The 12,967-nt window shown below is 34.9% G+C and overlaps 1 protein-coding gene across 1 annotated transcript in view; it reads left to right on the forward strand.

Annotated features, from left to right (window-relative positions):
- The first annotated feature begins 6,623 nt into the window (after nucleotides 1-6,623).
- The window catches only part of LOC137406396 (protein unc-13 homolog A-like), a 33,048-nt gene continuing 26,704 nt past the window's right edge, over nucleotides 6,624-12,967 (forward strand). Inside the window, exon 1 of the mRNA XM_068093008.1 lies at nucleotides 6,624-6,720. Coding sequence (XP_067949109.1) covers nucleotides 6,716-6,720 — 5 coding nt within the window. The 5' untranslated portion in view covers nucleotides 6,624-6,715. The remainder of the gene's footprint in view (nucleotides 6,721-12,967) is intronic.

A 12,967-nucleotide genomic window follows, 5' to 3' on the forward strand; every position in this document is an offset into this window, starting at 1 on the left:
GCGAGTTAATGGACTAGGCCATAATTCAAGAAAATGCTTATACGAAAGCCAAATAAAAATTACCGCCTAACCTAAATTCTGAACAATGCGCTAATTTTAGCTATTGAGGCGCTATAAAAAATCCCAGTAAAACAAATCGCTTAATATCTTTTTGCTATAAGTGAAGGTTATTTAGCTCTTTGATGATGGTGGTAATCAGAAGTACTATTGAGAGGTAACTCAAGCGACGCTCTCACTCACTCAAAGAAACTTTTTGAAAACTCGGGCTAATGCTCAAAAAATTGATTGATTGGTTTGTTGATATGACGTAGCTCAGACACTTCATGTCAATGTCGACTATGCGATTTGTTACAGTGTAACAACATTGCAATTGAAGGAGCTAAATGGTACTCACTACCACTGTTTTTCAGTAGCCGTTGAATTAAGCGGGCACTATAATGTGAAGTACTGTTTCAGTGTTGCTATTAGCGGCATGTCGTCTTTGCTCTGCATAACAGGTAATCGTTATTACTGGACATGATACAATATCAACGATTACTTCTTACACTACTAACCATATACTTACATAGCCTAAATTGTTTCTTTTTAATTATACACTTTTGTTCTATTCAGGTTATTTTCATTCTGCGTGGTTTTGTTACCCATTTTAAGGAGCTTCACTGTAATGTTACTTTTGACCTGTGTTGTAGTAACCACACGTATACCTCCATTCATGCCTATTCAATGCATGTTATCGAGCTAAGGCGTATTGTCTGTGTCAGATCTAAAAATGACAGTAAGAGTTGGTTAGTTGGTTTATACACCGTCAGCTACATTTACTACTCAATAGATCACCATGAATAATGCTGATCCGGTATGCATTCTTTGCTTTTAGCGCTTAGCTAGGGGCTAATAAAGTTGACAAACATTAAATAATCACTAAAGCTTTAGTAAAACATGTGAATTTTTAATCGTATGTAAAGTCATTGACTGTAAACTGTTTTTAGCCAGTTTAAAGCCAAGAGACTGCTACAAAAATATTTACGCATGTTGTCAGAACTGCGCCAATAAGAATCTTTTTTATTTTGAATTGATTCAATTCAAAACTGAGTTAACTAAAATTGAATAATTTGTGCCTGTCCAATAATATTTAGCAAATCAAGCTGCTTACTTGATATAACTGAGCAAAATCTTAATTAATGATTGGAAACACTTGAAAATCTTTGAATCCAGAAACATATAAGCAGCAAAGCGGATGTTTCAAATAAGATTATCATTATTGTCTTTTTTATTTATTATTTGGTCGAGCGTTGATGGATGTTATAATAATATGATAATTATATACATTCTCAGACTACCTCTACTATTCTCGTTGATTTATGCAGCTTTAAATTGAAATTAACAAAAATCTTTATCGTATACAAAATGAAGACCTCAAAATTAGAGAAAGTTAAAGACAACAAATGGTAAAATTCAAAGACTTAACTTCTCTGTAGTTACTGTCTGCCATATTTCAATTAAGATGTTTTGCCATTTGTTTACTGCCTAAAAATAGCATTGATGGAAAACTACTTTTAGCGCTATGCGGACCTGATTGTTCTATGGCAAGCTCGTGAGCCCTCGACCCCTCCACGCTTCCCTCAATTATAATAAGACTAAGCAGCTGAGCTAACATTAGTGTTTTATTAAGGATAAACCTTCCATTAACCCATAAACCCATTAATCTTTCATATGGGAACCTGTTTTTGAATGATTTTGTTTGAAAAATGTTTGAAAAATTTGGAAATTACCACAAATTAGATTGGTTTCAAATGTTTGAGTATTTAGATGACCTCTGATTTAGGCACAGTTCAGTGTGTTTTAAATTTTAAGTTCAAGTTTGTAACTAGAAAGCCTGAAACGTTGTCGTATCGGTCAGTATTTATGCCATTACTGACTAAAAACAGTTGTGCATTTAGTGTGCTGCTTATATGGGCACCGCTTAAAATGGGAGTTTTTGTTTGCGTACATTTTTTGATTGTGAATATATATCCTATCGGCGCCCTCACTCGCTTATCGTAACTTAAGCTTGAAAATTTGTAGTCTGTATACTAGTTTAGCGTAGCTGGAAAGTGTTCCTAGAAATACGAATTATTAATATTTCTTAAAATTTAAGCTTAAAGGTTGACTTGCAACAAAATTCACATTACAGTTATCTGGTATCAAAAGATTTACCGTGTCTTATTCTGCTGTGTTGTAGGCGCAAAATATGTGAAAATGTGATTACAAGCTCTTAGAAGCTCAAAAACGAAAAGCCGCTGTAGATTGGAATCAGTTTATTTTTCTGACGTTGTCATTACATTTGGTTATTGTTTTGTCACGTGATGTTTTTACATGAAATAAAAGGATCAATATAAAACTTCTCGTAGCACTAGTTTATGACAAACACTTCGGGTTTTACCGAAGACCCCGTATCAAATATAGATGCTCACTACTTTACAGTTTTGTTTCCACTTGGTCTAATCGTCTAGTCGTAATCTGATCATGTGACTCAATACTTCGCAAATAATTTCCGCAGCACTTTTCAATTATCACAAGTGACCAACAGGCTCGTCATGATTATCAGACAATGATATATACTCCTTCGAGCTAAGGTTAAAAAATTAAACAAATTTTTACGGTAAGTTATAAGATATCATTGCTAAAAGTGACGGCATTACAATGACGATAAAATAGACGCATAAGAACAATAGACATGGTTTTATTAAATGCGTGAAGTTTATTTATAAAAATATTTCGACGAATAAGGTTGCATGAAAGTGTAAACAGAAACCATCTTGTACAACTACGTCTTATATGAGCCGTTTTGGAAAGAGATTCTAATCTATGGTGGTTTTGTGATGGCGGCGATTTTCTGTTCGTTTTTGAGCTTTTAGGAGCTTGTAATCACATTTCCAAATATTTTGCGCCTTCAACACAGCAGAGTAAGACACGGTAAATCTTTTGATACCAAATAACTGTAATGTGAATTTTGTTGCAAGTCAACCTTTAAGACCATTTATATGTTCATTTAGCCAATGAAAGCTTATGAAAGCAATGCTTGTGCCAGTTGAACTGGTATATACAAGTATTTGTCATCTCTTTTAATAGAGTTATATCATAGTGACACCTTGAGCAAGTTGGCAAAAGTGACCTCAGCATGAACCAAAATGCAAAATATAATTCTGGTAGAATAGTACCTGATAGAAAGAAACATTTTAATACATGTAGGCACTCAGTGCTACTAGGAAAGTCAGACAAGAACTCACTCCTGCTGGTTCACAATATATGATTTAAAACGATAGGGTATTTTAGCTTTATCTTGATACATTCTCAACTCGTATTACCTATACAGTATATATATATAGTTCTCTAAGTATGTTCGTGTATGTATGCATTCCTATAGCTATTAAAGTCTTGGAATAAAGAATCCGTACTGAAGATTTGATCTCAGACCCTACCGTTCACCAGTTCAACACCCTACCCAATAAGCCACAAAGAATGAGTGGATAGCTTGCCGATATAAGTCGCTATATGGGAGCACATACATAACGTCTTTGTATACCACCCAGGGTGATTGCATAATTAAGTGATTGTCATTAGTTAGCTTACTAAAATTTTCCATTGGCAATCTGCCTGGCTAATAGCAAGTGGCAGGCAACTCTCAACACTTTTCATTGTTTATAAGCTGATTTTTAATACTCGGCTAACGCCGGGTAGCACAGCTAGTACATGTATATAAGTGAATTATTGAGGTATGGACATTATCTAGGTAACTTGTTGTTCAATAGTCAATGTTGAATTTCAAGTATTTCTAAGAATTCTCTCCACTAATGATTTGGGCTGTTTTAGATGTTTTAGAATATTTTACGACTTTCGATATGTCTTAACAGATGAATTATATATTGCCATGCCAGATTATTCTTCATGGAATTTTTGCTCACTGGAATTCTGGTTCAACCCGTAAAAGGCATGTTTATACTTTCTTTGGTTACCAAATGTGTGAAAAAACTTTCTGTTCAGTTAAATAAATCCATTCAACCACTGCGCTAGCATTGTTTTCAACACATTTTAGTCTACCTTACTCACTCAGGAAAGTCATTACAAATATGTCGTTTGTGGTTAGAGGTTTTCTGTTGTGTTATGGGCAAGAATGCTGTGTATAAAACTATATTTAGTGAGCAAACCCAATATTATACTGGTTGGTTTCCATGTTTACGGCTAGAAATCATCGGGAATGTTGCTCCTCAGCAAAACTCGTGTAGCATATTTCCCAACATTTTAATCCATGTATTCGTCTACTAAACTCACACTGTATGGATTATGGGCTGGAAATAAAGAAAGCGCTAATTCACAAAAATAGATGTAGAATAATTGACTATGTATTAGAATCACTATAGGACTCGGGCAATATGCTTCTGACAAGCCATATAAATACACATATGAGTTGATGATTCACATTATTCGGGGTATGCTAGGTTGTTTGTTGTTCCAAACATAATAACACGAAACATTTTTGTATCATACTGGTCATGCTTTACTGCATTTTTTTATTGTCAAATTTTTGAGTAAGAAAAAAACCTAGGTTTTTATGTAGCTTTAAAACTATTCGCAAAAGGTATAAGCTAACTTGGCTAAATATATTTTATAAAACAAAAATTTACAACCTTCTCAAATAGTCTCTTGAAATATTGTTGAAGGCATAAACTATTGCTACTATCAGCGCCAAGTATTTCACAGCTGTCAAAGTATGTTGAAGTTCGGGGAGATATTTGATTAATTCGTTGCATCAGCTCTATTCACCACACAATGCATGTTGCTGAGTGTTACTTGATCTCTGATGATCAGGAATTTTTGCAGGTCTTTTGTTACTATAAACGTTTTCCTTAGGATTAGGCACAGCTCACGGATCATCTGGCAGTGTCTATGATGACTTTTAGGGTTAGTTGAAAGAAGATCTAACTCTATCTAGATGACTGTAATGACTTATATTTGGATGCCGCTGTGGTAGTGTTTTGTAATGCTGTATTGCCTGAAGCTTGTAGTAAAATACATTAAGGGAGCTCAATTGATTCACAATGGCCAATTGGTTTATTATGTAAGTTTACATAATGAAAGTTTTTTGTCAGCTCTGCTCGGTTCATACCTGGGGCAATTTATGATAAACTAGGTGAATGCCCAGCATTGCATGGGTAATAAAAACCACCTTGTAAACAGCGACAGTTAATGCAGTTTCCATTGGCTAAATTTTATCATGTCTTCTCAAATTGGTTAATTTGAGTAAATTAAGCTAGTATATTGCTAAACTTACTATACAAAGAGCTGTGAAGGCTGTTAAGCTGTGAGCCGTGAAGCCAACTCTAGTGACACACAACACGTCACACGACGCCGGTATGCGTATTTTAACCGATGTAATGACTATGAGCACGATTTATCCATTGTATCGTAAATAGCCGGTGTGGCTTGATGTTTAGGTCCACCCGCCTGCCAGGAGGTGCCAAGTTCTTATCTAGTGCGAAGCGTATTTTTCTTTATTAAAACTTTATCGCTATAATTGGACAGACAGCAAACAGGCTAAGAGACAAATAACAAGAACTGAGATTTATGTATATATACGTAGACAAGCTGTGTTACCGGGCGTTGCCCGAGTACTTTATTAAGCATCAACTTATAAACAATATGAAGTAATGAGACTTGCCTGCCACTTGCTATTAGCTTGGCAGATTGCCGATGGAAAATTTTAGTAAGCTAACTAATGACAATCACTTACTTACGCAATCAACCTGCGTGGTATGCAAAGCCGTTGGGTTTGTGCTTTTATATAGTGACTTATACCAGGGTGCTAACAACTTATTCTCTCTGACTTATTGGGTGGGGTGTCGGACTGATGAAAGGTAGGGTCCGAGATCAAATCTTCATCGGTGCGAGATCTTTAATTCAAAGACTTTAATAGCTATAGCCGGAATGACACACAGATATACATACACACATGTATGGAGAAATATAGATATACATTATGTATATATGTTATGCTATGTTTTCTTCCTTGAAAACTGATTTAAATTGATGTACACATTTGCGGAGACTAACCTATGTCTTTATTGTTTGCAGTTAAAAGTGCTAAGCTGTCAGGGTCAACAGGTGAGTTGTTATGAGATTACCTTTTGACGTATCATTTTGACTAAGCGTGTTGTTTGCTAACTATCTATTAATGAGGTTGAATTGCAGGCGTTTCATCTCTCAATGAAACAGTAATTCCCAATATCTTCTTTGGTTTGTCAAATATATGGGCATCAGCTTATTACAATTTCAATTTATTGCAATGGCAGTTATTACACAGTTATCAGATTATAATTTAAATTAGTAACATTGTGATGATTTGGGTTGGAGAAACAAATTGTTAGAGGCGGTTATGTAAGTTTTTAATGCACTTAACCATCTTGTTGTGATCACCACCTTTGTGGGGTACTCAGTTTATCCCGATGATGATGAGAAATGGTAAGTTTGTAAAAACCTAGCTTCAAATAATCACCGAGATTTGTATACTCGTTTATCGGCTACTTTCATATATCATTTCCTTAATAATAGCATTCTCATTTCTCATTTCTCATTTCTCCTTTCAGATAAATTAAACAGTTATGTTTCTCTCAAACTGCAAAATGTCAAGTCAACTACAATTGCTGTTCGGGGCAAGAGTCCTTGCTGGAATCAGGACTTCATGTTGTGAGTGCAATTTTATATCCTATTAACATGTTATACTATTATAAATTATTCTACTATACATCACTAAATATACTACTATAGATTACACTAATCTGTATTACGGTGTATTACTATTATATTACTTGCTGCGTCATTAATTCCTGAAGATTGTATTTGCTCTAAAATGGTTTAGGATGCAGCACAGATATTGCATTTACATAAATGCCAGCAATTCATTACTAGAGTATGATTGAAGTGTTGCTCATCAATACATAAACATGCGTCATGTAGTATCAGGGCTTCGGTAGGGTCAGTCAAACTTATAGATATGAATAAAAACTTGTTTACTTTGTAGCATCGTTTCTGTGATTTGGGATGGGGAAAAGCCATTTTATGGAACGCGATAGATTACTTGGTGTGATGTAAATGGACCCTTATGAGAAAATTGTCAACATTGTAAATGATATAGCTCTGACTAGGCCAGATAACAAAGTAGCTCATGAGAGCAATAATCATGTCTTATATTACATACTCCATGTTACTAGTCATGTCTTATACCATATACTCCATGTTACTAGTCATGTCTTATACCATATACTCCATGTTATTAGTCATGTCTTATATCATATACTCCATGTTACTAGTCATGTCTTATACCACATACTCCATATTACTAGTCATGTCTTATATCACATACTCCATGTTATTAGTCATGTCTTATATCATATACTCCATGTTACTAGTCATGTCTTATACTACATATTCCATGTTACTAGTCATGTCTTATACCACATACTCCATGTTACTAGTCCTGTATTGTATCATATACTCCATGTTACTAGTCATGTCTTATATCATATACTCCATGTTACTAGTCATGTCTTATATCACATACTCCATGTTACTAGTCATGTCTTATATCATATACTCCATGTTACTAGTCATGTCTTATATCACATACTCCATGTTACTAGTCCTGTATTGTATCACATACTCCATGTTACTAGTCCTGTATTGTATCATATACTCCATGTTACTAGTCATGTCTTATACCAAACACTCCATGTTACTAGTCATGTCTTATACCACACACTCCATGTTACTAGTCATGTCTTATATCATATACTCCAAGTTGTCTTATACTGCACACTCTAAGCTATCAGTCAGCCTCTTCAAATGGAGATTTTTCAATTGATTGCATAGACACTACATAGCATCTGAAATATCGAGCTTGACTAATAACTCTGTTGTGAGTTCACTCAGTATTGAATGACCGATACAATACCTAAACTATGTTAACTATTATGAAATGCAATATGTAATTTTTAGATTGTGATAATGCTGTTGCTATGCTGTTGCTATGCTGTTCCTATTAGCTCTTTTGCGCTGCAGTAATGAAATTCAGGCATATTAAGGAGCTTCCCAGTGGTGTCGTTATTGCCGCTGCCCGGGCTCCATCCAGTATGCATTATAGGATGTTGCAAGCTAGAATCTAATTGATTGTCATCGGATTACTCGAATTCTATTTCAAAGTCAATATTTAGTGTCTGAACTTACCGTATAGCTATACTCGATGGATTTCCTACTTATATTAATTACTCATTAGCTCTCTTCTTTTCTTCAACTGCTCGCTAACCTTCCACTGTCTTTATCGATTTCTCATTATTTACAACCGTATGGTAGGAAACTAACTGTCTCATAAGGTCTGGGTTGGCTAGCCGCTTGAATTGAGAGCTAATGCATTTATCCTTTCATTGACTGTAGCTCGCAGTAGGATACAGTGTAGCGATTGTGTGTACATGGTCTGTTCAGTTTGTTGCAGTTAGTGCAAGTAGTAAACGCTCATGTTTGAAATCCTCTGCGGGAAAGTTCCTACAATACGCCAATTAATGTGTTAGACCGGCTCATTCGTGTACTGTTTGCTTCTTTGAATGGAAATTGAGTTAAGTCACTGGGAAAATGTGTTAATGAGTTTTAAAATATTTTTTCAGCGTTTGTAATGTGAAATATATAGGCTATTTACCCAAAATTGTGCTTAGCAATTTTGAGAAAAAATGGTTAGACAATTAAGCTGTGTACACATTGCGGCAGTTTTAGAGACAAAATGTTAAAGGGTAGCAGCTGCATAGGTTGACATTTTATTGTAATTTTTTATTTTATTAACATTTTATATTACTATAAATTATTTTACTATACATCACTAAATATACTACTATAGATTACACTAATCTGTATTACGGTATATTACTATTATATTACTTGCTGCGCATTAGTTCCTGAAGATTGTATTTGCTCTGAAATGGTTTGGGATACACACAGATATTAAATTTACATAAATGCCAGCATATCATTATTTGGGTATGATTGAAGAGTTGCTCTTCAAAACAAACATGCGTCATGTAATATTAGGGCTTCAGTAGGGTAGGTCAAACTTATTGATAAGAATCGAAACTTGTTTACATTGTTGCATTGTTTCTGTGATTTGGCATGGGGAAAAGCCATTACGAAAAAACTCGTTACCAAAAAGGCATTACTCTTATAAAAAAAATTTGATCCTTGTTGGACGGTGTTCATGTCCAACATCTGAAACATCCCCTTATACAGCTACACCGAATGACCAATGTTGCTGAATTTTTTCTCATTACCTGAATACAAAATCTGGTTGTATACTTGCCAATAAAGTTGCAAGTTCAAGGTCATTTTCGAGTATTCTTTTCAATTTGGAATAGTCGCAAAAAAATTATCACCATAGAAAATATCCTTGTTACCAGGTTTTTAAAACCATCGAGATTGCACCCTAACAAACTTCACTAATGATTCACGAGTTATGCGAAAGGCTTCTGAACCAACACTGGCAATTTGCTAGAACTGGTGTCGTCGCAATTGATGGCAGGTGACGATCACATCGTTGTATGTACTGGTTTTGATTATTGTTCCTTCAATAGATGTAGCTGCATAGTATTGTTAGTGATTGATTTTGTTTAAATTCATCTTACTGTACTTGGCTGAGGAGATTAAATAATGGTAACAGATATGTAAATTGATGTTAATATATAGTTGTGTGAGATTTAGATTACCACGTGTAGCAGTCTATACTGACATTATGGTTCTTTGTGGGACTCGTACACAAAATAATTCATATTTGTGTTGCACAATGAACAAGTATTAATACCTCTGTATACCTATAAATTTGGAATCATCTCGTATTCTCCGATTTCAACAATGAGGGGTTTAAACTTTAAATACATTTAGTAGATTAGGACCTTCAGGCGACTCCACTAATATGCTTTTTGGCATATACCGAACATTTCGGTTATCGTTATGTAGCCTAGAAGTTTTACTATTGGTGACATATCTAGTCTTGTATTTGAATACCGTCGTAGAGACCTATATGTACCCATTGTTAACAACAGCTCTACGATTAGATGCTCGTGTACCGTTGTATACCACAATCATAGCGGAAAGTACAACATTCCTTCCGTCATTGTAAGCTATTCGAGGGGTTGGGAAGAGCTCAAATTTTGTACATGTAGTTGATTGGCAACTCAATAATATAAGTAAAGTGATGATTGGTATTTCTTTCTATTAAGAGAGTTTTGAATTTAAGTAAAAACACAACAAATATCCACACAAAGTATATATTTTCATGCTGATTTGTTAAAGTATTCTTTTAGTATTTTTGATAGAGAATTGTTGTCACTCACATTTGCTGGTTTTGATAGGATTTGATTGGATTTTTAATTTGATTGGAGCTTTGATTTTGATTGAGCTCCTTTGATAGGATTATTACAAAAGTTTATAAATCGCTAGCAGCTTGGTGGACCTAGAAATCACAACAAATATTTTTGATAGAGTTTAATACTCCCTAGTTAATCTTCGTGATTTTAGCCGCCCTTTTTATTGCTAACAACATTCACCGAACAAACAAACAGCGCGTGTAAAGCGCGTTGCTGGTGTGGGGGTTTTATTTTATTTCAGCAATTAGTAAAAATATAACATTAGGAAGAAATAAATATAGTTACAATATTGATTAAGTGAAAAAGAAAATAAAAGCTGAATTTTCACATAAATAATCATAACGATAAAGCTTGTATTATTGGCTTGCAGAGAATTCAACTAAATTTGAATAGCAGATTATCGGCTAGCTTTACAAGCAAGATCTAGCTTTTAGAATACCAAGCTAAGCTCAGTTATAGACAGTTGTAATTGACTTGCTTTGTTTTAATACGTTTTATGTAACCCCACTTATCGAACCTTTTCATCGTGCCATACGCCTCTATTGTTATTGTGTTTACCACGCCTGACAGTAACCGCCTGAGCTGTAAACACCCAATTACACTGCTCAAATAGCTTTTTCCTTTTTGACATTACATAATATTTATATCAGGAAGACTGTTGCTTTGACATTGTTTTGCCATTTATTGTTGATTGACACGAAACATAGTTTAGTTACACAATGATGACGACTCCGAACCCTCAGACTACTGTCATGAGATTGCTTAAAACTCATCACTTGCCATAATTAAGCAAATGTAATGGCTTAATTGGAACTTTGTGCAATAACCGCTGCCTTCCTTGTCGCTTTTCTTGTTGATGTATTAGTGGTGACTTGCATCGGCGAAGTCGCTTTGCTATCAGTCGGAAACTTACCAATATTTGTTGTTCCATAGTAAAGTTTTTTGACACGCGGAGAGGAGGGAGGTTCTGGTGGAGTGAGGTTCACATGAGAGGAGGGAGTTTCTGGTTTTGAGAAAATAAGGTCAAGTTCATGTTCATGGTTTCACAAAGTTAGGCACCAAGGCCAACTCCCGCAGTTCTCATTAATTCTTGTTAATTGAAAAATTGATCTCCAGGCAACATGCAGTTTGTTTTACTTTTGACAAACGTCGCTCTGCAATATCGCTAGGCGTGAGTGTCACCATCCATTTTATTGCTTAGGTAGGCACCTCATTATTAGATTTCGTAATTCACAGGAAGTCTGTTATCTGGCTGATAACGATTGGCCGTTGTTGGTCATATGTTACTCTATGAAACTGAACTCGCCGATGTCACTCAGTTATGAAGATTGCTAAGCCGTAGCCGGTAGACGTAGGGATGAGTTAATAGATGTAGTGAAGTTATGTTGTGTTACAATCTGCCACAATTTAATGAATGCGTGTAATGACCTTTCCCAGTAATTCTATTCGTAGAGGAAATAGGATTTTTAAGAGCCGATAACGTTCATTTGGTTGAAATCATTCTTACGAGCTAGTGCTTTTGACGCATGCTTAGTGCTATCAACGGACAAGTCCGGTGTGGTCGATTGTTTAAAAAGTCTTTCGATAAGTTGTCATACTGGCTATTTCTGTTAGTCACTTTCACTAGTTATGAAATGGCGTGAGTCTTACAATAATTAGTTCAACATTAGTGTGAGTTATATAGTAGTGTGAGTTATATAATAGTGTGAGTTATATGGTATTGTGAGTTATATAATAGTTACAGTTATACTATAGTGTGAGTTATACACTAGTGTGAGTTATATAGTAGTGTGGGTTATATAATAGTTTCAGTTATACTATAGTGTGAGTTATACAGTAATTTGAGTTATACAATAGTTTAATAGGTTGTGTCATACTATTTTTGTACATTTTACATACCTATTATGGAGTTATTGAAGCTAATAATTTTTTATGACTAATATGAACAAAAAAGTTGCTGAAAACAGATTGAACACGATTGGCCAATTTATAGCTAGTTGAATCATTATTAAATAATATATATTTCACACACAACATCTGGCAGAAAACACCAGCATGCACGCTCCACCTTTTCAGTCATTCAATCATCAACTCGATGCAACTCGGCGCTGTTGGTTTTATATTTAGCCATTAAGTAGCCATCAATATGATACCATTGATGGCTACTCATTCTGTAGCAATGCTATTTCATGAAAGGAATGACGTCTGGTAAGACAGACACCTTTGAATCATGAAAATTCAGCAATTGCATAATGAGTGTACGCTGCTCACCTGTGTTTCATAATCTATCAATTCTGGATTGGTTATGTCAACAGTTTAAACGAGACGCGGTAGTGACAAAATATGCATTTATGAAAATCATTATGGGGTAGAAGACTCTACTCCAAGAATAGTTTTCTCATGAAATAATTTGTAAGATCTTTGTAAGTCTTGTCGTTATAGTGATGTATACTTAGTCAACTATTTAGTCAATTAACTATGCAACACATTATTTTCTGCCCCCTCTAGACTTATGAGAACATTGTTTAAGG

Source organism: Watersipora subatra, chromosome 1 (assembly GCF_963576615.1).
Source record: "Watersipora subatra chromosome 1, tzWatSuba1.1, whole genome shotgun sequence".
NCBI classification, from domain to species: Eukaryota; Metazoa; Bryozoa; class Gymnolaemata; order Cheilostomatida; family Watersiporidae; genus Watersipora; species Watersipora subatra.